The sequence below is a fragment of the Schistocerca serialis genome, chromosome 1 (genome assembly GCF_023864345.2).
Source record: "Schistocerca serialis cubense isolate TAMUIC-IGC-003099 chromosome 1, iqSchSeri2.2, whole genome shotgun sequence".
NCBI classification, from domain to species: Eukaryota; Metazoa; Arthropoda; class Insecta; order Orthoptera; family Acrididae; genus Schistocerca; species Schistocerca serialis.
Window position 1 is genome coordinate 1,104,121,386 of NC_064638.1, and position 26,463 is coordinate 1,104,147,848.

Genomic DNA, 26,463 nt, shown 5'->3' on the forward strand with positions numbered 1-26,463 from the left:
AGTCGTTTTCAAAAGCAATTTGTTTGATTATGTCTAGTTCCTGTGTATAGTTTTCTGGTTTAAGAGGTTTTATGTTTATCCTGTGGAGCATGTGTGTGAAATTGGCATATTTATGCACTGTCGGGTGGTTGGATGATCTATGGACAACAGTGCTTGTAGGTGTGGGTTTTCTGTAGATGGAGAATTCATGTTGGTGGTTGTTTCTTGTTACTGTAAGATGCAAGAAGTCTAGTTTCTTGTTTTTTTCTGTTTACATTGTGAAGTGGAAATAAAAAGTGTACAATGGTCGAGCAGCTACTCATTTACCCACATTCCGTATTTCTGTAGTCTGTACTAAGCGACATGGAGGTGGTGTAATGGGCGACGCCACTGAACAATGGATGACTGGAAACGAGTAATTTTAAGTGATGGATCACGCTTTACCTGCGGTAATCCCGATGGAGGGCTTTGGGTTTGGCGAATGTATGGAGAACCTTACCTGCAATCTTGTTTATTGCCAATAGTGAAGTATGGAGAAGGTGGTGTTCCGGTAAGGGCTTTTTTTCGTATTTAGGGTATGACTCCTTACTATGTTTAAGAAAACGCTAAGTACGCTATATAAGCTGTATACGAATACATTTAACAGCATTGTGTACTATGTACATCAGAGTAACAGTTTGGAGACAATGATAACAATGCACATTGTCGTAAAGCAGCATCTATGAGGCAATGATTTGTGGACAATAACATTCCTGAAATTGACTAGCCTGCACAGAATCCATGGGCAGAAGGTCTCGTGATGTTGTTTGTTATTCAGTAATCCCGGCTCAACGTCACGAGCGCCAGTGGAGAAAATACAGCTAGCTGCTGCATAGTCAGGTTCCCAGACAAAAATAAACTGTGGACGCAAACCTTCCCACGCAGCAGCAAACTCTATCTTCTCCACTGGCGATCGTGGCAATCAGTTGTGATCACTGAATAACAAATAATGTTGCGAGGCGTTCCGCCTGTGGTCTGTCAGCATACAAAGTCACGTTTGCTGCTGAACGGGTAGCCTAGTGCCAGGCGCCGGCGCCTATAAGTTCGACGCTGTGTAGCGTCGTTGGATGACGTTTCCAGACACAAGTTCTTATTCTCGACTTGTTCCTCAAGACATCCTGTACAATTCTTCGAAGTCTGTCGCAACATTTCTAGGGATACCTGGTGCAATGAATGTCATCAAGTAAGGAAAACACGTTCCATAAAAACACTGGAGAACTGCCGAATATCAGTAACGTCCTGCCAAGAAAACATGGAGATATCACACAAGGTAATCAATAAGAACAATTTCTTTTGCATCCTAGAAAGCACACACCTTTAGCATTTCCGCAAACAAAATAGACTTCGCCTCATTTGCATGGATTACAGTACACACTAGGCTGTCATAGATCTCTACATGAGGGGACGTAGTTTCCGTATTTGGGACATGCGGGTTTCAAATTCACTTCTGACTATCCATATTTAAATTCTGCGTGGCTTCCCTAGGTCATTTTACATGAACGCTGCAGCGTATGCCTCATTGGAGTGATGGCTGATTCTTTCCGGCATCTTTGTCCAAATCGACTTACATGACGTTGGCATTGTAAACTTTAACCGTATGCCTTCAACATCGGAACATAAAGTGCTTGAGATCAAAACTACTGTGTCGGAACGAGATGGACGTGTTCACCAGAGGTGGCCGACGCAGGTGGATCATGAGCGGCCGCTCGGGAGGCGCAGCGCGTCTCGGTCAGTGATGGCTGAAGACTCGCAGGCGTCACGCGCTAGCGGCCGGGCATTCTGATCGGCCAGTCTCGGCCACCCATACTGAACGCTCGCGGTGCTCGGAATGCGAAGGGATCTCTACATGGCCTTACGGATAGCAGAGCCGAGCCCTGCATGACAACAAACTGTGTAACCAGCGGAGGCGGCAGCTCTCTTAAAAGACAAACAATACGCACCGATTTCCATTTATAACGCAAATACTTGTGTTGCGTAAGGTCGAACCCGCACAGCAAGGACCACACACAGCGCCACCTCGACTGTACACATTCGTCCCCGAACACTTCACATACTTCATAAAATACACTGAGGTGACAAAAGTCACCTACTAATATCGTGTCGGATCCTCTTTTGTCCGGCGTAGCGCAGCAACTTGATGTGACATGGGCCCAACAAGACGTCGGAAGCCATCTGCAGAAATACTGAGCGATGCTACCTCTATAGCCGTCCATAACTGCGAAATTGTTGCCTGTGCAGAATTTTGTGCACGAACTGAAATGTCCCATAAATGTTCGATGGGTGGCCAAATCATTTGTTCGAATTGCCCAGAATATTCTTCAAAGCATTCACGAAGAGTTGTGGCCATGTGAGATGGCGCATTGTCATCCACAGGAATTGCATCGTTATTTAGGAACATGACGTCCATGAACGGCTGGAAAATAAACATTTTCAGTCAATGATCGCTTCAGTTGGACCAGAGGAACCAGTCCATTCTATGTAAACACAGTCCATACCATTATGGAGCCATCACCAGCCTGCACAGCGCTTTGTTGACAACCTAGGTCCATGACTTCTTAGAGTCTGCGCCACACTTGAACCCTACCAACAGCTCTTACCAACTAAAATCGGGGCTCATCTGACAAGACCACGGTTATCCATTCGTCTAGGGTCAAATAGATATGGTCACAAGCCCAGGGCCGGCCGATGTGGCCGAGCAATTCTAGGCGCTTCAGTCCGGAACCGCGCGGCTGCTACGGTCGCAGGTTCTAATCCTGCCTCGGGCACGAATATGTGTGATGTCCTTGGGTTAGGTAGGTTTAAGTAGTTCTATGTCTAGAGGACTGATGACCTCAGATGTTACGTCCCATAGTGCTCAGAGCCATTTGAACCATTTGAACAAGCCCAGGAGAGACGTTGCAGGCAATGTTGTAGTGTTAGCAAAGGCACTCGCGTCGGTCATGTACTGCTAGAACCCATTAACGCCAAATCTTGCAGCACTGTCCTAATGGACACGTTCGTCGTACGTCCCACATTGATTTCCGCGGTTATTTCACGCAGTGTTGTTCGTCTGTTGGCACTAACAATTCTACGCAAACGCCGCTGCTCTCGTCGTCAAGTGATAGCTGTCGGCTACTGCGTTGTCCGTGGTGAGAGGTAATGTCTGAAATTTGGCATTCTCGGCTCACTCTTGGCATCGTGGATCTCGAAATATTAAGTTCCCTAACGATTTCCGAAATGGAATGTCCCATGCGTCTCGCTCCAACTTCCATCCCGCGTTCAAAGCCTGTTAATTCCCGTCGTACGACCATAACCACGTCGGAAACCTCTTCATATGAATCACCTGAGTATAAATGACACCTTCACTAATGGACTGCCTTTTTATATGTTGTGTACGGGATACTAAAACAATCTGTGCATGTGCATATCACTATCCCATGACTTTTGTCGTCTCAGTGTAGGCGTGTTCTTGAATTACCAGCCAGGAGAGCGGCGCGCATTAGCACGCCGCTACGGGATTCGGGGAGGCGGTCCCGACCAGATCTGATCCGTCCGGTGGATTAACGGCGAGGGTCGGTGTGCCGACCATCCTGGATGTGATTTTCAGGTGTTTTCCCACATCCGAATATGTGAATACTGGGCTAGTACCCACTTCCCGCCCCAGACACACTGTTCACAAGCATTTAGGAAACGTTCGCATACTTTCACAGGGGTTAACAATAGACGCAGACAGATGGGGTACAAAAATTGCGTCTCGGAGTGGTGACAGGGGGGTTGGACATCCGACCAACCTCAACCATTAACGCTGCCAAATCCAGTAATTAATAAGTCTCCCGGTGAAGATACGGGATAAAAGGCAGGAAAAAAAGAAAAGAAAGAAGATATATGTCGTTGAATTTCGACAGTGTAAACGGATTGTTCCCTTAAACTGTTTTGCCCATCAGTGAGGGGGATGGGGGGTGGGGGGAGGGGGGGGGCGGGATGAGAAAGAGCAATTGAAAATCCTGTCCGGCCGTCTAGATTTACATTTTCCCTGACTTCCCCAAATCTCAGTGGCACGCCCAACTAACTGCACCAATCCGAGCTTTTGTTCTGTCTAAAATGGCTCCCCGTCGACAGAAAGTTAAATGCTAATCTTCTGTCTTTCCTCCAGAGGTGGCTGGATTCGGCAGTTTCTGGTCGCTTCAAGCTCAATTAGAGACGTTGGAACACCAAAATCTCTGACGGAAACGACATAAATCAAGACCTCCCGTCTCTTCAATTGCTGCCTATTCCAACTGTATTTGGGTTCTTAAAGAATTTTCTCGTTCACGAAGTTCATGACAAGCATTCTATTTACAAAAAATTGAACAGAAAACTTACAACCGTGCTGGGCCCAACACATTGCAGTTTCAATAGTTGCTCGAGCCCCCACGTGCTATGACACGAAAATATAGACATTTGTTACACTCAGCTTAATTGAGCGTCCCAGAGATGTGGCTGGTCTCAATGTTTGGCTACGTTTTTCGTCATAGGGTGCTAGCTCACACCTGTCGTAAACTCAATTTTTAAAGCTGAAATAAAATATAAAAAAACAATGCAGGCAGGTATTGCGGTGAAATCTAAAAAATATTGAATCATTCACGTTGACTTATAATTCGAAAATTTGAACAAGTAATTTTTTTCTATTTTTCCACTAATAGTCTTCAGTATATTGAGTAAACACTTAAAATGCAATCTGATGGGCTTTTACCTAAGGGCGGCTTTTAACAACTGATACTACAACACTTCACTATGAAATTCATATGTCGCCATCTCGGCACTCGATGTCTGATCACAATTCACAAAATACACTCTTGTCTGCTGTCCTAAACCACTATATTGCGCTCCACTCGATCGCTTTCGAACGTGGTAACCAACCCACTACTACCCCCAGATGGACGCATGTCCTGCTCTTAGCGGCGCTCAGAACCAACTGTCCTCAAAGATGGACACCCTCTCCACCCTCGAAACGACTGCCTAACTCAAAAACAGTGTTCAACAAAAATCATGAACATTCTAAAACTAAGCACAAAGACATATATGATATATTGAAAAATATGGAAATTTTCCGGGCAATAACAATTTAAAGTCCAATTTTTTTGTATTTGCCACCGTTTTTTCACAAATAATGTTCTTGTGGCGTGATTTTGCCTTTCCCAGATTTCTGATACTAAACATAAATAAACAAATAAAAATACATACTTAATTTTCATCTAACTCTTTTAAACTTTTAGAATGCTGCCGCTAGTTTCGTTTCTTTAAATTTATTTATTACCAAAACACAGTTTCTGTCAGTCGAGTCCCATATTCCGACCTCTCATTCGAAAATGGTACACACTATACTAAATCGGCTATGATTGCTCGATGCAGTTCTACTAGCCGCATCCAGACACAATTTGTTCATATTAAGCGGCCAAAGCATTGCTGAGATACTAGCTTTTGAACTTTCATAAATTTACATTTTTTAAGACAACAATAACTTTTAAACTATTATATATTTTTGTGGCGCATCTAGACAATTTAGCTTTACATATTTTTCTGTCCATGAGTGCCAACTCGCTCCTTCGTGTCACTCTTAGTTTTGTTTTTATCAACTTTTCTCTGCCAAATAAATTTCTCAAAGCGTACAGACACGGCCATATGGGCCCCTGCCAAACGTCCGCTCGGGTTGCTCAAAGGCTTCGTAAACGCTAGCCGCTCGCCAGGGCCCCGTAGCAACCGCCAGCCACGTGCTCTGCAGCGAGAAACTACTGCTCTAATCTCCCGCCACAGCTTGTACGCTCACAAACTGCACTTATTTCTCTCTTACTATTCGCCTTTCACAAGAAGCAGTACAGAATCCAAACTACTGACAGAAGATCTTATTGTGGCTAAGCAGACCATACGATGACTATAGTCTCAATCCATAATGCGCTCAGTCAAAAATGTTTACTGACACTGAAACAACTCTAGTTGCGTACATTTTCGTAGTTTTACTAAGGGATTTGAGTGAATTGTCTTATCAGTACCTATTCTACATATACTTCATCGTTTCAGGTAACTTGTCTGTGAACGTCTTTTAAAATACCAAGAATTTCCATAAAGTTTGCCGGCCGGGGTGGCTGAGCGGTTCTAGGCGCTTCAATCCGGAACCGCGCGACTGCTACGGTTGCAGGTTCGAATCCTGCCTCGGGCATGGATGTGTGTGATGTACTTAGGTTAGTTAGGTTTAAGTAGTTCTAAGTTCTAGGGGATTGATGACCTCCGATGTTAAGTCCCATAGTGCTCAGAGCCATTTGGACTATTTTTGAACCATACAGTTTACACGGCTCTAAGTAAAAAGCGTTAACTCTTAGTAGAAAGAAAATTGCAAGACTATAGGAGTGTTTCTTGCTGAACATTTTGATACACAATTAATCACATTAGTTCTCACTTTGACTTTACTGCAACTTTTTGTCGAGATCAATAAATTACTTTTTTATGTGTCGGTCCATATTTGAAATCTATGCACAGACTATCTTACTTATGTACGTGAAACTTCAAGTACACATGAACAACATGTCTATCTAAAAAGTAGACTAAAATCATTTCACTTCAGGGACAAGTTTTTATTCTAGACGTGTTTACATCCGATAGTCAAAATTAAGATTACTTTTTTATAATTAATCAGTATGTATTTTCCTCCCTGTGACTAGTAGGTGAGAGTCTGTAGTCTACTTTCTTCCAAATAGTACCCTGGAACATCTGTAAAAATTTTAAACCGCTATTTCAAATAGATTTTTTGTGCATCAAATAAACGTCAGAAAATTTAATTCTCCAGAAATTCAATGTTGATGTTGTTGTGGTCTTCCGTCCAGAGATTGGTTTGATGCAGCTCTCCGAACTACGGAAATTCAATACAAAGTTATATTTTATCTATGACTCACCTCTGTTGTTCCTAATAGAACTCTCGTGGAATCAATTGCTAACAGTAACTGTCTTATATGAAACCCAAAATACATTTCTAGCAACTCTAGAACTTCACAGCTGCTAACTGCCGCACATTAAAACAAACAACTGACACAATAATTTTCGAGAACGACAAAATAGCTGCAACTCAAACGACAGCAAAGTTTTGTAAGGAAAAAAACGCTCGATATCCAAAGTTATACAAGGGAAACACAAGAGCTGAGTAAAACGTATCTTCTAACAGGGCTGTCAACCTGGAAACCTGTTATATAGTATGTGTTTCTCGAAAAGGAGTCTAATGAAAATAATGGCGTTTGAAAGCAGCGGAAACATGTGTGTAGACACCGAGAGGTTTTTAAGTTGATTCAAACAACTTCCTGATGTTTTGCTCAGTTCTTTTAACTATCATCTTAATCAAAAAAGTCTAAAATCGATTTATGATCAAAAAAGAATCGAGTTTTTGAAGAATATTCACAGGCATGTTACTTTAAAGATAAAATTTTATGTACAGATCTGACAAAAAGGAGCTTAAGAAATATTGATCTCAGTAAACGGATGAAAACCATGCTAGTACAGTTACGGTGGATGACAGAGAGGAAGACGAAATACTGAATTCCGTTTTACGAAACCATTCACTGAAGAATACTTTCTTTTTCCTTGTGATAGACAGCAAGGCCAATAATTTTGTAACTGCTACATTTACATCAGATGTCATTTACAAAGGGTGTTCGAAAAAAAGAGTAGCCTAGCGCAGCGATGTGCAGCTCTGCTCCCAACGGCAAGGGTAGGATCGAGAAGCCGAACCACTGTGCGTGTGGCGAGGTATGATATCTGGTGACGTCACATGTTCAACATTTGTCATCCACTTCTCGGGTATTTCCCGACATTTACAGCGCCATGTGTTTTACATTAAATTACTTGTTTCAGCGTCATTTACGTCGCTTCGGGGGAATCACTCTGTTTGTAGGAAAGTCGTGATGCTAGAAAAGTGCCGCAGGGATTATACTCTGTTCATCATACCGGGTGATCAAAAAGTCAGTATAAATTTGAAAACTTAATAAACCACGGAATAATGTACGTAGATAGAGAGGTAAAAATTGACACACATGCTTGGAATGACATGGGGTTTTATTAGAACCACAAAAAAACAAAGAATTGCTAGACGCGTGAAAGATCTCTTGCACGCGTCGTTTGGTGATGATCGTGTGCTCAGCCGCCACTTTCGTAATGCTTGGCCTCCCAGGTCCCCAGACCTCAGTCGGTGCGACTATTGGCTTTGGGGTTACCTGAAGTCGCGAGTGTATCGTGATCGACCGATATCTCTAGGGATGCTGAAAGACAACATCCGACGCCAATGCCTCGCCATAACTCCGGACATGCTTTACAGTGCTATTGACGACATTATTCCTCGACTACAGCCATTGTTGAGGAATGATGGTGGACATGTTGAGCATTTCCTATAAAGAACATCATCTTTGCTTTGTCTTTCTTTGTTATGCTAATTATTCCTATTCTGATCATATGAAGCACCATATGTGGGACATTTTTTCAACGTTTGTATTTTTTTGGTTCTAATAAAACCCTATGTCTTTCCAAGCATGTGTGTCAATTTGTACCTCTCTATCTACATTATTCCGTGATTTATTCAGTTTTCAAATTTATACTGACTTGTTGATCACCCGGTAAGAATAAATCTGATGTAAACATTACGCCATGTATTCTTCCGCGTTTGCTTGAATCTCATTGGACTTCGCTTCACGTTGAGCGGAAGCTAAGTTGTGACCAATACAGTCAAGTAAGATCATAAGGATACGTTTTATGAAGCGCTATAAGCGCATAGGCTGAGCGATAATGTGCGGGACAACAGCTTCACCGGCGCATTAAACTTGGACAGCACTGGCCAACCAGCGGTCCACCTAGTCTGTAATGATGTGAGCAGTTGCAGTTCAGACATAAAAAGAGATGGGCAAAGAAACAATGTAGCTACGAATGTCATTTAATTTTGAAAGAGACTGAAATAATATTCGGCGAAACTCCAGCACTATCGCGCGCTTCTTTGGTGACCAGACGGAAAGAATAAAATGCCCACGTTCTCCCTGAAATAGTATTCCAGTTACAAACAAGAATTATGAAAATTCCTAACTTACACACAGGGTAATTTTTCTCAGCGAGCTACGTGTGATGCAAACGAGTCGATCAACAACAGAATTCATGAAGCCACCCAGCCGCCGCATTTTCTCCTCTTATTTTATGACGTGTCATTCTGTATCACGCCAACGTTCGGCAGTGACATGTGAAAAAGCTGCACGCGCTTAGTTTAGTTCCAGTACGTCTGGCAGCTGCGTGCGTTTAGTTCCAGTACGTCTGGCGGCTTAACAGTCTCTCGGGCCAAATCTCTTAACCTGACTCCAGATCAATTCTGTTGGGTTCATATTGTAATGGTACAGTGGCAAATGTAAAAATGCAGGATTTCTACGGTGTGCTCGATACTGTGAAAATGATTGTTTCTAATGTTTCAACGATACTTCATTTTTGCCTTAAATAACTATATTGTTATGTTTCCTTAATTTAAGCAATCTTTATTAACAGTCTTTCATAAAATATCGATAGTTGAGAATTTATATTTGAAATGAAAACAGGAATTTCACGTGCAATATGTAATTAAAAACAAGAAGACGTGCATTATTCGTAAAAAATGATGATGAATTTTACAATTATGAGATTTAGGTATTACAAATTGAACGAGAAAAAATTGACTAAGGCGAGACTTGAACCAGTGTACCATGTAATTGACATTTCAAGCTACTATGCTAGCGACTTCGCTATAAACGAATGTTTAATTCTATAGCAACTGTATGTAAATGTCCCTAGGAAAATGTCAAAGCCGATTATTTCGGTAAATTTAATGGCAAACATTAAGAACAACCTATTTCTCGGAACTTTTTTACCGTGTTCCACACGTGTGTTTCACTACAAAACAGAAAGCAGCCAGAGCCATTTTCATACTGCGTATTAACAGCGCGATAATCAGAGCACAAACAGCGCAGAGGCTGTGATTATACACGATTTTTGAAATAAGAAATACATAACTAAAGCGTGATTAAGAAAAACGTTGATGACTTAATACATTAGAATATCATAAAGTTTCATTTAACTAACTTAGTCATAATACAGCTAATACATAAATAGGACCTACTTCAAAGAGCATAACACCACCAGTGTACGTGTGCTACGGCTTCTGACCAATGATTGCGTTTGTGTTTGTTCACGTCATTTTTATTCCTATGATGAACGGAGTATACGCATTAACTGCCGGAAAATCCGAAATTGGCTGATCATAAAATTGACAAATAATCACTGGAAATAGTCACATCCGTTGAGGAATGATTTAAAGTGGAACGACCTCGTAAAACTGTTTGTTGGAAAGGCAGATGATAGACAGAGCTTCATCTAAAGAATTCTCAGGAAGTGTACTTGTACCCATAGTTCAGCGACTAAGGGGGTAGCTTATGAAACCTCCATTCGATCAATACTTGAGTATTGGTCCTCGGTCTGGGCCCTTGATAATGTAGGCTTTATAGAGTAAATGGAGGAGATCCATCAGACGTATCATTACATTTATTCTTCTTCAGGGAAACATTATCAGTGACGAGTTTTGAGTAATGCGTGCTACGGTCGCAGGTTCGAACCCTGTCTTCGGCATGGATGTGTGTGATGTCCTTAGGTTAGTTAGGTTTAACTAGTTCTAAGTTCTAGGGGATTGGTGACCTCATATATTAAGTCCCATAGTGCTTAGAGCCATATGAACCATTTGAGTAATACGTATGTCGCCTTGTTGCCATATATGGTTGAAATTGCGACAGAAGCATGAAACAGCGTATTATTAAACTAACAGTTGATGGAAAGATAAGTCAATAGTTTATGAAAATGTTCATTCTCGATTTAAAAGTAAACTGTAATTTCATCAAATATATTGCTCCAAAGCCACAGCAATGCTTGTTTCACCAGCTATCGATTGTGCTTAAATAATACATTATTTCACTGTAAAATCTGTAGTCGTTTGAACATCGAGCTAGATACAGAAGTTGTGCATATTAATCATTTGCCAAAAATCTTGTTTCATCATGCCCAGCAACATATGACCTAACATGCACCAAATGCAAATTCATAGCGACCTCTATTTCTCACTGCAAACTTTAAGAAATCCTTGCAGTAGTTTACTTAATAGCGAAATATCAAAATAAATATGACCCACTGCAAACTTTTCGAAATTCTTGTAATAATTTACTTAATCCTGAAATATCACAATAAATATGACCATTAACGAAATGCTGGGCAGTTCGTCATGAGGTTGACAAATTAAGCTATCAGATGTGCAAACAGTTTCTTTACAATTGTTTGAGAAAGACTGCAGCTCGCCTGGCGCCTTGGCGCTCATGGAGCCAAGCCAACCAGCTGGCTTCCGCTCCGAATCATACACCTTGTGAGAGGATCAGCATACGAGGTAGCCGTCACCCCATCTGTTAGCAGTCACGTGCACCATCTAGTAAAGTTATAGCGAACCTTACTTCGTGTAAGACGGGCTTTACTGTTAAAATTCTGAAACAGTAAATTTGAAGAAGATTTAACAAAAATAGCTTGTTCTACACAGTTTCTTGCAAAAATATGAACGTAAACGGAGAGATATTCGAGCTCACTAGTTCCTAACGCACACTATTCGCTACAGAAACAGAAAATGGGTATGGGGGGGGGGGGGGGGGGGGGGACTGACACAAGCACACGACGTACCCTATGCTACCCACCGTAAGATGGATTGCGGAGTATAGATGTAGATAAGGAGGCAGATGTAGGGGGCGGAGGGGGGGGCGGGGAGAGAGAGAGAGAGAAAGACAGAGAGAGAGAGAGAAGACTGTACGAATCTGTCACTTCGTAATGACTCACGTCAACACCGCCGAAAGTTGTAAACACATTCAGCCAAACTGCGTCTTGCTGAATCATGATACGTTGAATACGGGAGCTCACGATTATACAAGATGATTTGTGTGTATATAACGAACCTTTGATGGAAGCCTGAGACACTCCCGCACAACATTCAATGGAGAAAATATCATATCCAGTACTGCCAGTCATTTCATTGGTGTTATCAAAATGCGCAGTGTATCCATCTAGAAAGAAAGCAGCAAAAGAACAGTTAGATAACAGTGATTTCAGCAGACAACTTACGACGTGCGTGGCCTTCACGTTGATTTAAATGCTTCATCGGCAGCGAAGTCCTCTTGATATTAATATAGATATTATCACTGCCAGGTGAATGTGGCTCGTGGCCCGAGTAGATTCTGTCCGATAAACCGAATCAGAAAATTGAGGCAGGAAGCAAATACACTAAAACAAAATTAAACTCCTCCCTAACAGGTCATGAAGGCCCAACGGTACTGGCCGGCCGCCGTGTCATCCTCAGCCGACAGGCGTCACTGGATGGGGATATGGAGGGGCATGTCGTCAGCACACCGCTCTCCCGGCCGTATGTCACTTTCTGAGACCGGTGTCGCCACTTCTCAGTCAAGGAGCTTCTCAGTTTGCCTCAGAAGGGCTGAGTGCACCCCGTTTGCCAACAGCGCTCGGCACACCGGATGGAAGAAAATGCACTGCAAGTGAATAAATTAAAAATTAAATGAATTAACGAACTGATGAAGAAAAACGAGATAATAAAAGTAGTTAAGTCTTCTAATTTGGGATAGCGTAACCCATTTTTCCTAAGAAAAGAGACGGAACACATGTCTGACGCGGATAACAATCTTCTGTAGTTTTCATAAATTCACTGTTTCCAGCGAAAGGACGCTTACTCAGTTTATTGATACCCAAATGGAAAGAACGAAATGATCTGCAGTACAGAATGCCTGTTCTGAGTGTACATCGAGCTAGTTAGCATGATGATTCAGACGACGGACTCGTATTCATCAGAGCACAGTTCAGATCCTAGTGTAACCGTCCCAGTACATACTTAACATGCTTTTCTCAAATCAGCTTAGGCGAATAGTAGTGATCACTGCTTACTTTTTCTGCCATCCTTTTTTTACAGTTACTCCTCGATATCGACTGGGTGTTAAGCAATAACATCTCCTCCTTCTTGGGTTCGATAACAACTTTCCAAGAAGCAAGTGTGCAAATAGAATAGACTAGCATACCACCGACTTATAGGAAATGGGATTTCCATGATTTTCTACGTAATTGTCAAGAAAGGGAGCCGACATTTCCTCGTAATGTGTGCACTATGAACGCCTTTATCCGCAAGCTGATAAACACCACATGAAGAGCGCAGCCCAGCATCCTCCGCACACTCTGTGTTTCTCTACGATGGAATACGTCGCATCAGGTTGGAAGAACTTTTAACGTGCTAACCAAGTTGATGTGGCTTTCTTAGAGACATGCCACATACTCACAAAGTGCCTAAGACCAACCCGAGTCAACAAGATATTTCCACTCATGGTAGTAGCACCTCCAAATGTAAGAAGACAGGTAGCAGCAGAGAACGAAAAAAAGAAGCAACAAAAAGATCCAAGGCATCCATTGTTCGGACCTCATACCAAACCATCACAGCTGAATACCAGAAGAGGCTTCATATTTACTAATGCACCAATTCCAAATTCAGCAGAATCTTGCCGAGCTCAGCTGAGGATAACAAAGTCTCTTGCAGGATTATGGACAGAAAAAGAGAAGCTACCATCAGACTGCCATCTTCCATACGGGACCTGGAAGACCCTCAACTGGTTAAGAAAAGGGGTGACAAGGTGGAAGGCTAAATTGAAGACGTTTGATATCAATGATTCAATGATGATGAATATTGTGAATGTGGAACAGGGCAGGACTCTGAACACTTGGTCTGCAGTAACCTGAGCGAACCCTGTGGCATGGAAGGCTTGTTTGCAGCGAATAACCATGCCATTCTGGTTGCTTTGGCTCATAAAATTTGGTAATTAATATTGGATATAATTTTATTTATGCTATATTTTAGTGTTCTTTAAACTCAGATAAATAAATGAGAGAGAGAGAGAGAGTAGACGCTTCCACAACAGAAAAAATAGTAGAAAAGATATCGCATTCCGCAACATCAAAAAAAGAAAAAAAAGGTACTCGAAGTGTAAGTGGCTCTACCACAACATGAAAACGAAAATATATTCCACATCAATGAATTGCAGTGTGCTACAATCGAACACCTATGTATACATTCAACGTTAGGAATGAACTAAGAACAAAATATTAGTAATTTAAAACATGAGAACTGTTTACAGTCTTGGCAACCAGGTTTGTAAGAAAAACCGCATTGTTACAGTGACCCCTGTGGATGGACTGGAATGGTAGAATTTACGATGGTTTATTAACAATGTAACATATTTCCCCCGTTAGTGTTCTAGGGTTGAAATAAAGCAAAACACGTATGGTCTACATAACACTTTAATTGCACTCGCAAAGAACGGTACCCATATTATCTGTTAAACAAAAAGCTACTTACATAACTTAATTTTTTCGAGGTGAAATTAAAACTTTATGACTATCCCTCATAAGATGTCACAGAACTCAAGATGGCTGAACTGATGATACGAGCGCAGGCCAAAATACTCTGCCGGAAAAAAGTACACCTGGGAAGAGCCCGCCCGGCTAGCCGTGCGGTCTAACACGCTGCTTCATAGGTGGGAAGTCGTGCCGGTCCCCGGCGGATTAGTGTCGAGGTCTGCTGTGCCGGCCAGCCTGTGGATGGTTTTTAAAAGTTGGTTTTCTATCTGCCTCGGCGAATGCAGGCTGGTTCCCCTTATTCCACCTCAGTTACATTATGTCGGCGATTGCTGCGCAAACACTGTCTCCAAGTGCGCGTACACCATAATTACTCTACCACGCAAACATTGGGAGTTACACTCCTCTGGTATGAGACGTCCCCGGTGGGGGGTGGGGGGATGGGGGTCCTCTGGGGGCCGAAACGCACAATAACCCTGGGTTCGGTGTGGGGTGGCTGCGGGGTGAGTGGACTGCTGAAGCCTGTTATGGGGTTGTGCACCACTGTGGGATATGGCAGGGACGAAGCCTATCCGTCGTTTCTAGGTCCCCGGTTCAATACACAATACACACCTGAGAAGACAACATCGATTTTGATCCTGATGATGGCATATGCCACCTAGCGGATAGGAGATTTACTGATAATGATTTCAACGTCGTCCGCCAACGGATAGGGTAGTGGCATAGCCACCAGTCCACCAATTGTGTTTACCCTTTAATAGGGAATGCTCACAGTTAGAAGGCTCAGTAAGGTGCAAATGCCAGAAGCAAGCCGGCATCATGCCACGGAGACGCACTCGTGCCTCCTACAGCCAACTGAGCGAGTCTGAAAGGGGTCAAATTGTGGCCTTCGCAATGGTGGCATGGTCCTTTCAGAGAATTGGCAGTCAGTACAGGCGTGCTGTGTCGGTTGTGCAACTATGCTGGTATCAGTGGTCAAATGAACATTCTCATACCGCTACACGGGATTCAGGATGTCGACGCAACACAGAAGACCGCCAGATCGGCGTATTGTGCGGGCAGCAGTAGTAGATCGAACAGCTGCCACAGCACAGGTAAGAGGGCCTGTGAGCCCAGAGGTGTCAATACGAACTGTTGCGAACCGGTTATTAGAGGGACTACAGGGACGCATACCTCTAGGCCGTCTTGCACTCGCGCCACAGAATCGTCGTGATCGGCTTGACTGGTGCCGTGAGAGGATCACTTGGAAGATGGAATGCCGCGCATTAGTCTTCGGTAATGAAAGCAGATTCTGCCTGCACGCAAGTGATGGCCGTTTGCACGTAAGATGTAGAACTGGTGGGTGCTATCTCGTAGAATGTCTTCATCCAAGATGCACTGGCCCCACCTGAGGCCTAGACCATAAACGTCTGGCGTGCGATAAGCTGCAATTCCCATTGAACTTTGTATTTCTGGAGGGGACGATAACCAGTGCAGGGCGTGTGTAGGATGTTATTAGATCCGTTCTGTTGTCGTTCTTGCAACAGGATAATGCTCAGGAACACACAGCAAGACGTGCAGCAACTTCCCTGGCCAGCACCATCTCTACACTTGTCTCCAATCGAGCACGTGTGGGGTATAATGGGACAAGAAGTGACTGTGTGACTCATCAACCAACAACTCCTACAGAACTACGTGAACAGGTATATCAGGCGTAGCACAGCGTATCCCAGGACAGTATTGGCCATCTATACGATCGACTGGATGCCAGAGTCAGCAGTATCGGTGTTTCAGCATTGGCCAATTCTGGGTATTTCAGAACCGCTTGTGCTATTGATCTGTAAATGTTATCATTTCATGTACTCCATATGGACTGTTGCAACAATAAATACTGAGTTGGAAACATCTAAAAGGGTGTACTAATCTTTTTCCGGCAGTGTAGTTGTTCGAACCGCGGTGGCGCTGCGGTTCTTCAGTGTCTCTTGCAATAGATATTTTTGTTTAAGTTTTGTAAGTAGTCTAGGATAGTCTAGGAGGAGAAAAAAACAGTTCTTGACGTGCTCTCCTCGGTACGGTTTCTTCATTTACGGCTCAGCCTGAATGTGTAGATGCAGTATGTAGACAAGATAAGGTGAGGAAGCACGGCGTTTGTTGTTCGCAGCGGCCATGTCGCGGAGCGCCGAGATGAGCAGCGAGTGCGGGCTGGGCACGTGGCTGCGGCCCGCGTGGCTGTCGCGCTTCGCCACGTCGCGCGCCTTCCTCGCCGTCTACGGGCTGCTGGGCACCACGCAGGCCATGGCCGTCATGTACTTCGTCGCCACGCTCACCACGCTCGAGAAGCGCTTCAAGATCCCCAGCAAGACCACAGGTGAGGCTCCAATGACACTACCACATAGCGAGGACAGTTTCAAGACCGCATGTCCTTGAGTTTACGAAAGGATCAAGAATGGTATATGAGGTTTTCTGTTATTATATTTGGTTGGTGCCTAAGTTCGTAGCGTTTTTGCATAAGCTGAATAAACACAACAGAGACTTTCGTTATCAATAATATATTCTGCTTCACTATTTACAACAGTCTGCCAACGCTGGGGTAACTTTTCTATTTCGCAACTGTAGAAATCACGTGGTTTTGAGGCAAAGAACTCTTCAAGGTATGTTCGGAGCGCAGTTTCAGACAGAAAGGAAGTTCTTGAAGTTTGTGCGATAGAGAGGAGAAAACGTGAAAATCTGAGGGCGCAAGATCAGATGAATAAGGTGGGTGTGGAATGATTTCCCAGCCCAGTTCCTGTATACTGTTTTTTGTCACTGTAGTAGAAAGAGGGCGGACGTTATCGTGGAGTAGCATAACGTCACGCAATCTTCCTGGTAGTTGTTCTAAAACTGCGTATGCAAGACGTCTCAGTTGTTGACAATAAATGTCAGCATGATGTTTCTCTGCCTCGTGATGACTGGGTGTTGTGTGCTGTCCTTCGGTTAGTTAGGTTTAAGTAGTTCGAAGTTCTAGGGGACTGATGACCATAGATGTTAAGTCCCATAGTGCTCAGAGCCATTTGAACCATTTTTTTGTCAGCATAATGGCTATTCCTCGGGGAAGCAATTCGTAGTACACCACACCGCCACTGTTTCACGGGACGCATAACATTATATTTTGTGAATGCGTGCAGGTATTTGTACGGGGAGTTGCTGCTTTGTTTGGGCTCAACCATTCCTTTCTTTTCCTGATGACAGCAGAAATACACTATTTCTCGTCACCAGCAACGATATGAATGGTCGGTGCTGTACACGAGCTAAGTGCTGACGGGCAAACAGAGAAGCACATATAGCCACCCGCCGACTTTAGGGATTTTGGATTAGAGCACGCGGTACCCATTTACCCAATATCTGAACCTTCCCCACTGCATGCAAACGTCGCACGATGGTGTAATGATCAGATTTCATCATATTTGCCAGTTCTCGCGTACACTGACGTGGACCATTGTGAATTAACGCGTTTGAACGATCTTAATCAAACCCCGAATGTCTTCCTGAACGCGGAAAATCACTAAAATCAAAACGATCCTCCTTAAAACGATAAAACCATTTTCTTACCGTGCTCTGTCCAAAGGTGTTATCCCGATACGCGGCGCAAAGGTATCTGGCTCTCTCCGCTGCTGTTACAGATCTATTCAACTCAAACAGAAGAATATGTCGGAAATATTCCGATTTCTCCACTTGGCACTCCACTTTCCAGCGTCCAAAGCTCTAATCATAGTCTCCAAATGACAAAACGTAAATTCCAGTGGCAACAGTGAACTACAAATAAAAAATGAGAATCGATAAAAGAACCCATAGCAACCGGAATACCAATGCAAAAGAAAAACGTTTCTAACTTATACACCAACGTAATAGGTACAAAAGAACGGAGTAAGCAGATGACAATGAAACATGCAAATAATCCTGGTAAATACAGGTACGGAAGCAAATGGTTGCCCCGATACGGCTATATTTCCTACCTGACCGACTTACCTTCATTTCCTGCAACACAAGCTAATTGACTGTTTTCATGATGTTCCTTATGGTGAAAGGATGGCATGTGGTACATGTATGATGATGCACCAGAACATTATCACATGGGTATTCGGGAGAACGTAGCACGAATCTTCGACAAGTGTATCGCTTGTGGCTCGCCAATACCATAGCTTCCCAGGTCGCCTGACTTGAGCCTGTTATTGTATTTTTTTTTTCCGGGGATACTTAAAAGCTTTCGTATATTTCGACCCTGTTGAAAGTGTCGATTAAATCTAAAACGCATTGTGGATGGTCGTCAGTGTATGAGGAGGATGCCTCGGATTTGTAAACGTGATCCGGGGTCGATGGAGAAACGTGCTGAATGCCTTTACACTTGCAGTGGCCATGTGGAACACTTGTGGTAGTGCATTTGTCCTCAAGTTCCCCTCTGCAGTTTGGATCTTCGTGGATCAGTTGTCATACCTCATACTGGGCAAAGAATTGCTTTCCAAACCTATGCTTATTAGGATGATTTGCTTGTCTCATTGCCCTCTATTTATTTCTTTCATTTTGAATCCTCTTATATCATTAAACAGTATCGCAATGACTCTGTGGTACATCCTGTATCTCACTGTTAGGGGCTTTTCATCTTTGTTGCACTATTTTCAACTACAAGACATTTTTCACAGTTCACTTTTTGTTAAACTGGTCTAATTTGTTAGTGATAGCGCACCATCAGTTTAAATATTCTTTAAATGTAGCGCACAATACGTCCTTCTTTTCCTTTCTTTCACTGTCTTCACGGCACTCATGCAAGATACAGTTTGTATTTTGTGGTTTTTTTATTCTTCTTTCCCTGACAGTAAAGTGACGAGAAGTATCAGCGTATTCTTTAAGGGGCCACAAATATAATGTTCAGCAAAAGCGAGAAGTGTAAGAGTGCCAAGATGAGGAAAAAACTTTTGTTGGAAGGTGTAGCGAAACCTATGGTTCTGATCATGAAGGAGGACCATCGTTTTAGGCCACGTAAAAGTGTATTTTGAGAGACAGATGACATCTACCTATTCTACTTTTTATTAGTCCATTAAAGCAGGTCTATCTTCAACCTAAAGGTTCATTTTTGCGTATTAGGCTGCGTTATTTTGAAACATTAAAAAGAACTATGAAAGCAGTGCTTCAATACTCTTTGCAGCGGCCGTCTTCAGGGCGACTAAAATGATTAGTCACTCAGAGGAAAACGTAGGTTTAATAGCTGTTCTTAGTGTTTTATAATAACGCAACGCGGCGTAAAACTCAAAAGAATTTTATTGAAATTGGTACTGGCCGTGGAAGACTAAGCACTTAAACCTCCTAAAGTTAGCTCGAAACTCGCAATCCTTTCCAAGACAAGGTCCTTTCGGGCATGTTAGGACGTGTCCTTCCACCGATGAACGTACTGATTCTGTTACTGCGGGATCTACACAATAATGTAGAATTCCAGCAGATGGTAACTTCGTTTTTCAGATACACAGAGGATTTCCAGAGATGAAATCATGTCGACCTACATAAAAACAGCAGTCCCGACCAGGGAATGAAATCCCGATCGTGTGTTGTTATTTATACAGTCAACCTGGAAGGTAGAAAATGTCTAATTACACTTTCGGGAGAACTTACTAATAGAATATGATTAACTGTTAGTGGTCATAATTTGCACTCTTACACAGGTCTAGCGTACCCCAGATGGCCAACACATTGCAGTTCTTGTGAGAAGCCACGTAATACGTAACTATCTGTTGAAAGTGAACATACGTTTACTTTATAATGTAACATTATACAGTATCTGTAATCATAGATCTAGACAAAGTGCAGCTCCCGTCTAGATTAAATGAAAGTATTAACTAGATAGTGATTGTGTGCTGTGTATTGATGCATGATTCATTAGTGAACCAAGATGTCACAAGGTTCCCTGCACATACAGGTCCCCTGGTATACAGATTTTTGATAACGTTAAGACAGTCTTAACAATTCCTTTCCTTAGAAGTGTAGTCGAGAGGCAAATGGTCGTTTTCCTACGTAAAACTGAACGCATTTTCAACAGATATAGATACAAATGTGCGCCGTACATGTACCTTACGCTCTTGCTTTTTAAAACAAAAACAGGACATATCCAACGGCTAGATATTTGGCAGAGAATACGTCCTCGCTGAACAATTTAGGTGGCCCCTTTGGATGTGTAGCAGATCTGTGATGGTTCCTCATTTACTCTCAGTTTCAAAACTTGCTGATAGGATTTTGCGACTACCGTAATTTCATATTTGAGTGATTCGCTCCGAGATAGAGGCAGGCTTTTTTTTATCTTCTTACTACTTTGCATTTGGAAAGATCTCATTACAGCCTCCAAACTCCAAGCTCTTCGGTCTAGACATTGTAGCAGCACGGAATATATTCCTGTGACTCCTTTCCTCAGAGCTAAAGTTGCGCTCTATCGCAAGAACGGTTTGGTAGTTTTGGTACAGCACATAAATGACGCAGTAAAAGGTAGGATTATCGGTAGTACAGGTAGCATTGGTAGAGAAAGAAATGTCAGTGGACATGTACGAGAGGAATTGGGAGCCGATGACCAGAAAATCATTCAGTGTTAGTCCTCTGTGTATTTTATACCCTTACAGAATATAAATAAACATAAATGGCGCAGTAAATGGTAGTATTACCGGTAGTATTGGCAGCATTGGTAGAGAAAGAAACGTCAGTAAACGTGTACGAGAGGAATTGGGAGCTAATGACTTCTTTGTTTTTTTGTTTGTTTCTTTTACACATAGTTAGAACTGCAAATCATTCATTGTTAGTCCACTGTGTATTTTATATCCTTACAGAACATAAATTATATTTTACAAGTAATAAAAAATATTTTATCGAGAAACTCCTGCGCTTTTATGTAACCAAAGAAATTACTTTTGGTGCAAGTGCATTTTACACGTACAAACACAGAAAAATCTGTATTATTATTGTTGTTACTTTGTACTCAGTAGAACGTTCCTCATCATGATCAAAGGCAAGATTTTCCTGACATTATTGATAAATGTTGTTGTTGTTGTGGTCTTCAGTCCCGAGACTGGTTTGATGCAGCTCTCCATGCTACTCTATCCTGCGCAAGCTTCTTCATCTCCCAGAACCTACTGCAACCCACATCCTTCTGAATCTGCTTAGTGTATTGATCTCTTGGTCTCCCTCTACGATTTTTACCCTCCACGCTGCCCTCCAATGCTAAATTTGTGATCCCTTGATGCCTCAAAACATGTCCTACCAACCGATCCCTTCTTCTAGTCAAGTTGAGCCACAAACTTCTCTTCTCCCCAATCCTATTCAATACCTCCTCATTAGTTACGTGATCTACCCACCTTATCTTCAGCATTCTTCTGTAGCACCACATTTCGAAAGCTTCTATTCTCTTCTTGTCCAAACTGGTTATCGTCCATGTTTCACTTCCATACATGGCTACACTCCATACAAATACTTTCAGAAATGACTTCCTGACACTTAAATCTATACTCGATGTTAACAAATTTCTCTTCTTCAGAAACGATTTCCTTGCCATTGCCAGTCTACATTTTATATCCTCTCTACTTCGACCATCATCAGTTATTTTACTCCCTAAATAGCAAAACTCCTTTACTACTTTAACTGTCTCATTCCCTAATCTAATCCCCTCAGCATCATCCGATTAAATTTGATTACAGCCCATTATCCTCGTTTTGCTTTTGTTGATGTTCATCTTATATCCTCCTTTCAAGACACTGTCCATTCCGTTCAACTGCTCTTCCAAGTCATTTGCTGACAGAATTACAATGTCATCGGCGAACCTCAAAGTTTTTACTTCTTCTCCATGAATTTTAATACCTACTCCGAATTTTTCTTTTGTTTCCTTTACTGCTTGCTCAATATACAGATTGAATAACATCGGGGAGAGGCTACAACCCTGTCTCACTCCTTTCCCAACCACTGCTTCCCTTTCATGGCCCTCGACTCTTATAACTGCCATCTGGTTTCTGTACAAATTGTAAATAGCCTTTCGCTCCTTGTATTTTACCCCTGCCACCTTCAGAATTTGAAAGAGAGTATTCCTGTAAACGTTGTCAAAAGCTTTCTCTAAGTCTACAAATGCCGGCCAGTGTGGCCGAGCGGTTCTAGGCGCTTCAGTCTGGAACCGCGCGACCGCTACGGTCGCAGGTTCGAATCCTGCCTCGGGCATGGATGTGTGTCATGTCCTTAGGTTAGTTAGGTTTAAGTAGTTCTAAGTTCTAGGGGACTGATGACCTCAGCAGTTAAGTCCCATAGTGCTCAGAGCCATTTTTTAAGTCTACAAATGCTAGAAACGTAGGTTTGCCCTTTCTTAATCTTTCTTCTAAGATAAGTCGTAAGGTTAGTATTGCCTCACGTGTTCCAACATTTCTACGGAATCCCAACTGATCTTCCCCGAGGTCCGCTTCTACCAGTTTTTCCATTCGTCTGTAAAGAATTCGCGTTAGTATTTTGCAGCTGTGACTTATTAAACTGATAGTTCGGTAATTTTCACATCTGTCAACATCTGCTTTCTTTGGGATTGGAATTATTATATTCTTCTTGAAGTCTGTGGGTATTTCGCCTGTCTCATACATCTTGCTTACCAGATGGTAGAGTTTTGTCATGACTGGCTCTCCCAAGGCCATCAGTAGTTCTAATGGAATGTTGTCTACTCCCGGGGCCTTGTTTCGACTCAGGTCTTTCAGTGCTCTGTCAAACTCTTCACGCAGTATCTTATCTCCCATTTCATCTTCATCTACATCCTCTTCCATTTCCATAATATTGTCCTCAAGTACATCGCCCTTGTATAAACCCTCTATATACTCCTTCCACCTTCCTGCCTTCCCTTCTTTGCTTAGAACTGGGTTGCCATCTGAGCTCTTGATATTCATACAAGTGGTTCTCTTCTCTCCAAAGGTCTCTTTAATTTTCCTGTAGGCAGTATCTATCTTACCCCTAGTGAGACAAGCCTCTACATCCTCACATTTGTCCTCTAGCCATCCCTGCTTAGCCATTTTGCACTTCCTGTCGATATCATTTTTGAGACGTTTGTATTCCTTTTTGCCTGCTTCATTTACTGCAGTTTTATATTTTCTCCTTTCATCAATTAAATTCAATATTTCTTCTGTTACCCAAGGGTTTCTATTAGCCCTCGCCTTTTACCTACTTGATCCTCTGCTGCCTTCACTACTTCATCCCTCAGAGCTACCCATTCTTCTTCTACTGTATTTCTTTCCCCCATTCCTGTCAATTGCTCCCTTATGCTCTCCCTGAAACTCTCTACAACCTCTGGTTCTTTCAGTTTATCCAGGTCCCATCTCCTTAAATTCCCACCTTTTTGCAGTTTCTTCAGTTTCAATCTGCAGCTCATTTCCAATAGACTGTGGTCAGAATCCACATCTGCGCCTGGAAATGTCTTACAATTTAAAACCTGGTTCCTAAATCTCTGTCTTACCATTATATAATCTATCTGATACCTTTTAGTATCTCCAGGATTCTTCCAGGTATACAACCTTCTCTTATGATTCTTGAACCAAGTGTTAGCTATGATTAAATTATGCTCTGTGCAAAATTCTACAAGGCGGCTTCCTCTTTCATTTCTTCCCCCCAATCCATATTCACCTACTATGTTTCCTTCTCTCCCTTTTCCTACTGACGAATTCCAGTCACCCATGACTATTAAATTTTCGTCTCCCTTCACTACCTGAATAATTTCTTTTATCTCGTCATACATTTCATCAATTTCATCATCATCTGCAGAGCTAGTTGGCATATAAACTTGTACTACTGTAGTAGGCATGGGCTTCGTATCTATCTTGGCCACAATAATGCGTTCACTATGCTGTTTGTAGTAGCTAACCCGCACTCCTATTTTTTTATTCATTATTAAACCTACTCCTGCATTACCCCTATTTGATTTTGTATTTATAACCCTGTAATCACCTGACCAAAAGTCTTGTTCCTCCTGCCACCGAACTTCACTAATTCCCACTATATCTAACTTTAACCTATCCATTTCCCTTTTTAAATTTTCTAACCTACCTGCCCGATTAAGGGATCTGACATTCCACGCTCCGATCCGTAGAATGCCAGTTTTCTTTCTCCTGATAACGACGTCCTCTTGAGTAGTCCCCGCCCGGAGATCCGAATGGGGGACTATTTTACCTCCGGAATATTTTACCCAAGAGGACGCCATCATCATTTAATCATACAGTAAGGCTGCATGTCCTCGGGAAAAATTACGGCCGTAGTTTCCCCTTGCTTTCAGCCGTTCGCAGTACCAGCACAGCAAGGCCGTTTTGGTTAATGTTACAAGGCCAGATCAGTCAATCATCCAGACTGTTGCCCTTGCAACTACTGAAAAGGCTGCTGCCCCTCTTCAGGAACCACATGTTTGTCTTGCCTCTCAACAGATACCCCTCCGTTGTGGTTGCACCTACGGTACGGCCATCTGTATCGCTGAGGCACGCAAGCCTCCCCACCAACGGCAAGGTCCATGGTTCATGGGGGAAGTATTGATAAATACGAAAGTTGTTTATGAGTAACAGAAACATGCACATGTGCAGGAAGTATGTTTTTGTTTTGCGATTTTGTAAATTTTATCTTTGTTTTAGGAAATTGCATTTTGTAGCACGGTATGATAAATCTGTATTTATTAATTTTTGTTCCAACATCTCTCTTTTTCACATTATAAATCAACAAATTTCGAATAAAGTCTGAACTAAACAATGACAGCTTCAGTTTCGCTACAAATACTGTTTATTTTTAAGTAACAGACAGTAGGATCACTATGAAGAACAAAAATGTTCTGTAGGTTACACGACCCCTTCTATTGCCACACTCAGTATCTAGACATTTCACCGTTTCCGGTTTCTAGGGATCTAGTAATACACTGATACGTACACACTGCGATCGATGTGAGGTAACGCCCGATACGTATGCAACACACCTAACGTACAGGTGACGCGCATACAATCTTAACTGACGAAGGTTACTACCGTAATCTGCGCTCACTTATGATTACGGTAGCCTACGGTAGTTTTACAGCTCTACTCATAGCAAATATCCAGTGAGAGGCTAGAAAGAAGTCATGTTAAAGTCAGCAGACGTTCACTTCTCCACTCGCTGCATCTCTGGTGGCAGGTCTGATGATGACGGGGAACGAGCTGAGCCAGATCCTGCTGTCGCTGTTCCTGGCATACTACGGCGGCCGCGGCAACCGGCCGGTGTGGATCGCGTGGGGCGTGGCGCTGTCGGGCATCTCGTGCTTCATGCTGGCGCTGCCGCACGTCATCTACGGCGCCGGAGGCGACGCCTTGGCACTCACGCTCGAATATCAAGAGGGCGGCGCGCTCTACAACACGTCTGCGCTCAGTGGTAAGCAAGCCCTGTAGCTGACCACAGCCATATCTGTTTGAACCACGTGAAACTGGCAGTGAAAGATAGTCTGTTTCAACGTCTACTATGATATCAACTTGCCAGTACAAGTACAGCAGAAGCCTCGTTCTTTTATCAGTGACCTAGAATATGAAATGCGTGGGAAACGTAATGAGACTGATTTTTTTATCTATCAAAGATTTTTATTCAAACAGCAATATTGTCCCATTCAAAGCAGTTCCCTTCAGCAGCGATGCACCAGCAGAGTCACCCAGTCTTGGTAGCAGCGTTGAGAGGCTTCAACTGGTAGGGCTTGTAATTGTCGGTCTTTTGGATACTTTACAGAGCCCCAAAAGTACATCCCCTTAATACATTTCCCAATTTCGGAAAAGAAAAAATTCACAAGGACTCAGATCAGCTGAATAGGGGGGCTGTGGAACAACATGAATGCCTTTTCAGGTCAAAAAGGCCATGTGACATGGGACGTTGTCATGATGCAGCATCCACTTGTCTGAAGGGTCCGGTCTCACTCGATTCACCCTTTTCCTGATCCTTTCAAGGACATCTTTGTAAAAAGCTTGATTGACAGTTTGTCCTGGAGGAAAAAATTCTTACCCCAACTATCAA

At 42.7% G+C, this 26,463-nt stretch overlaps 1 protein-coding gene across 1 annotated transcript in view; it reads left to right on the forward strand.

The window, feature by feature from the left end:
- LOC126416480 (solute carrier organic anion transporter family member 74D) overlaps window positions 1–26,463 on the forward strand; it is a 151,110-nt gene that overhangs the window by 97,883 nt on the left and 26,764 nt on the right. The window contains exons 2-3 of the mRNA XM_050084220.1: window positions 16,595–16,801; window positions 25,603–25,836. Of these exons, the coding sequence (XP_049940177.1) occupies window positions 16,600–16,801; window positions 25,603–25,836 (436 nt within the window). The 5' untranslated portion in view covers window positions 16,595–16,599. The remainder of the gene's footprint in view (window positions 1–16,594; window positions 16,802–25,602; window positions 25,837–26,463) is intronic.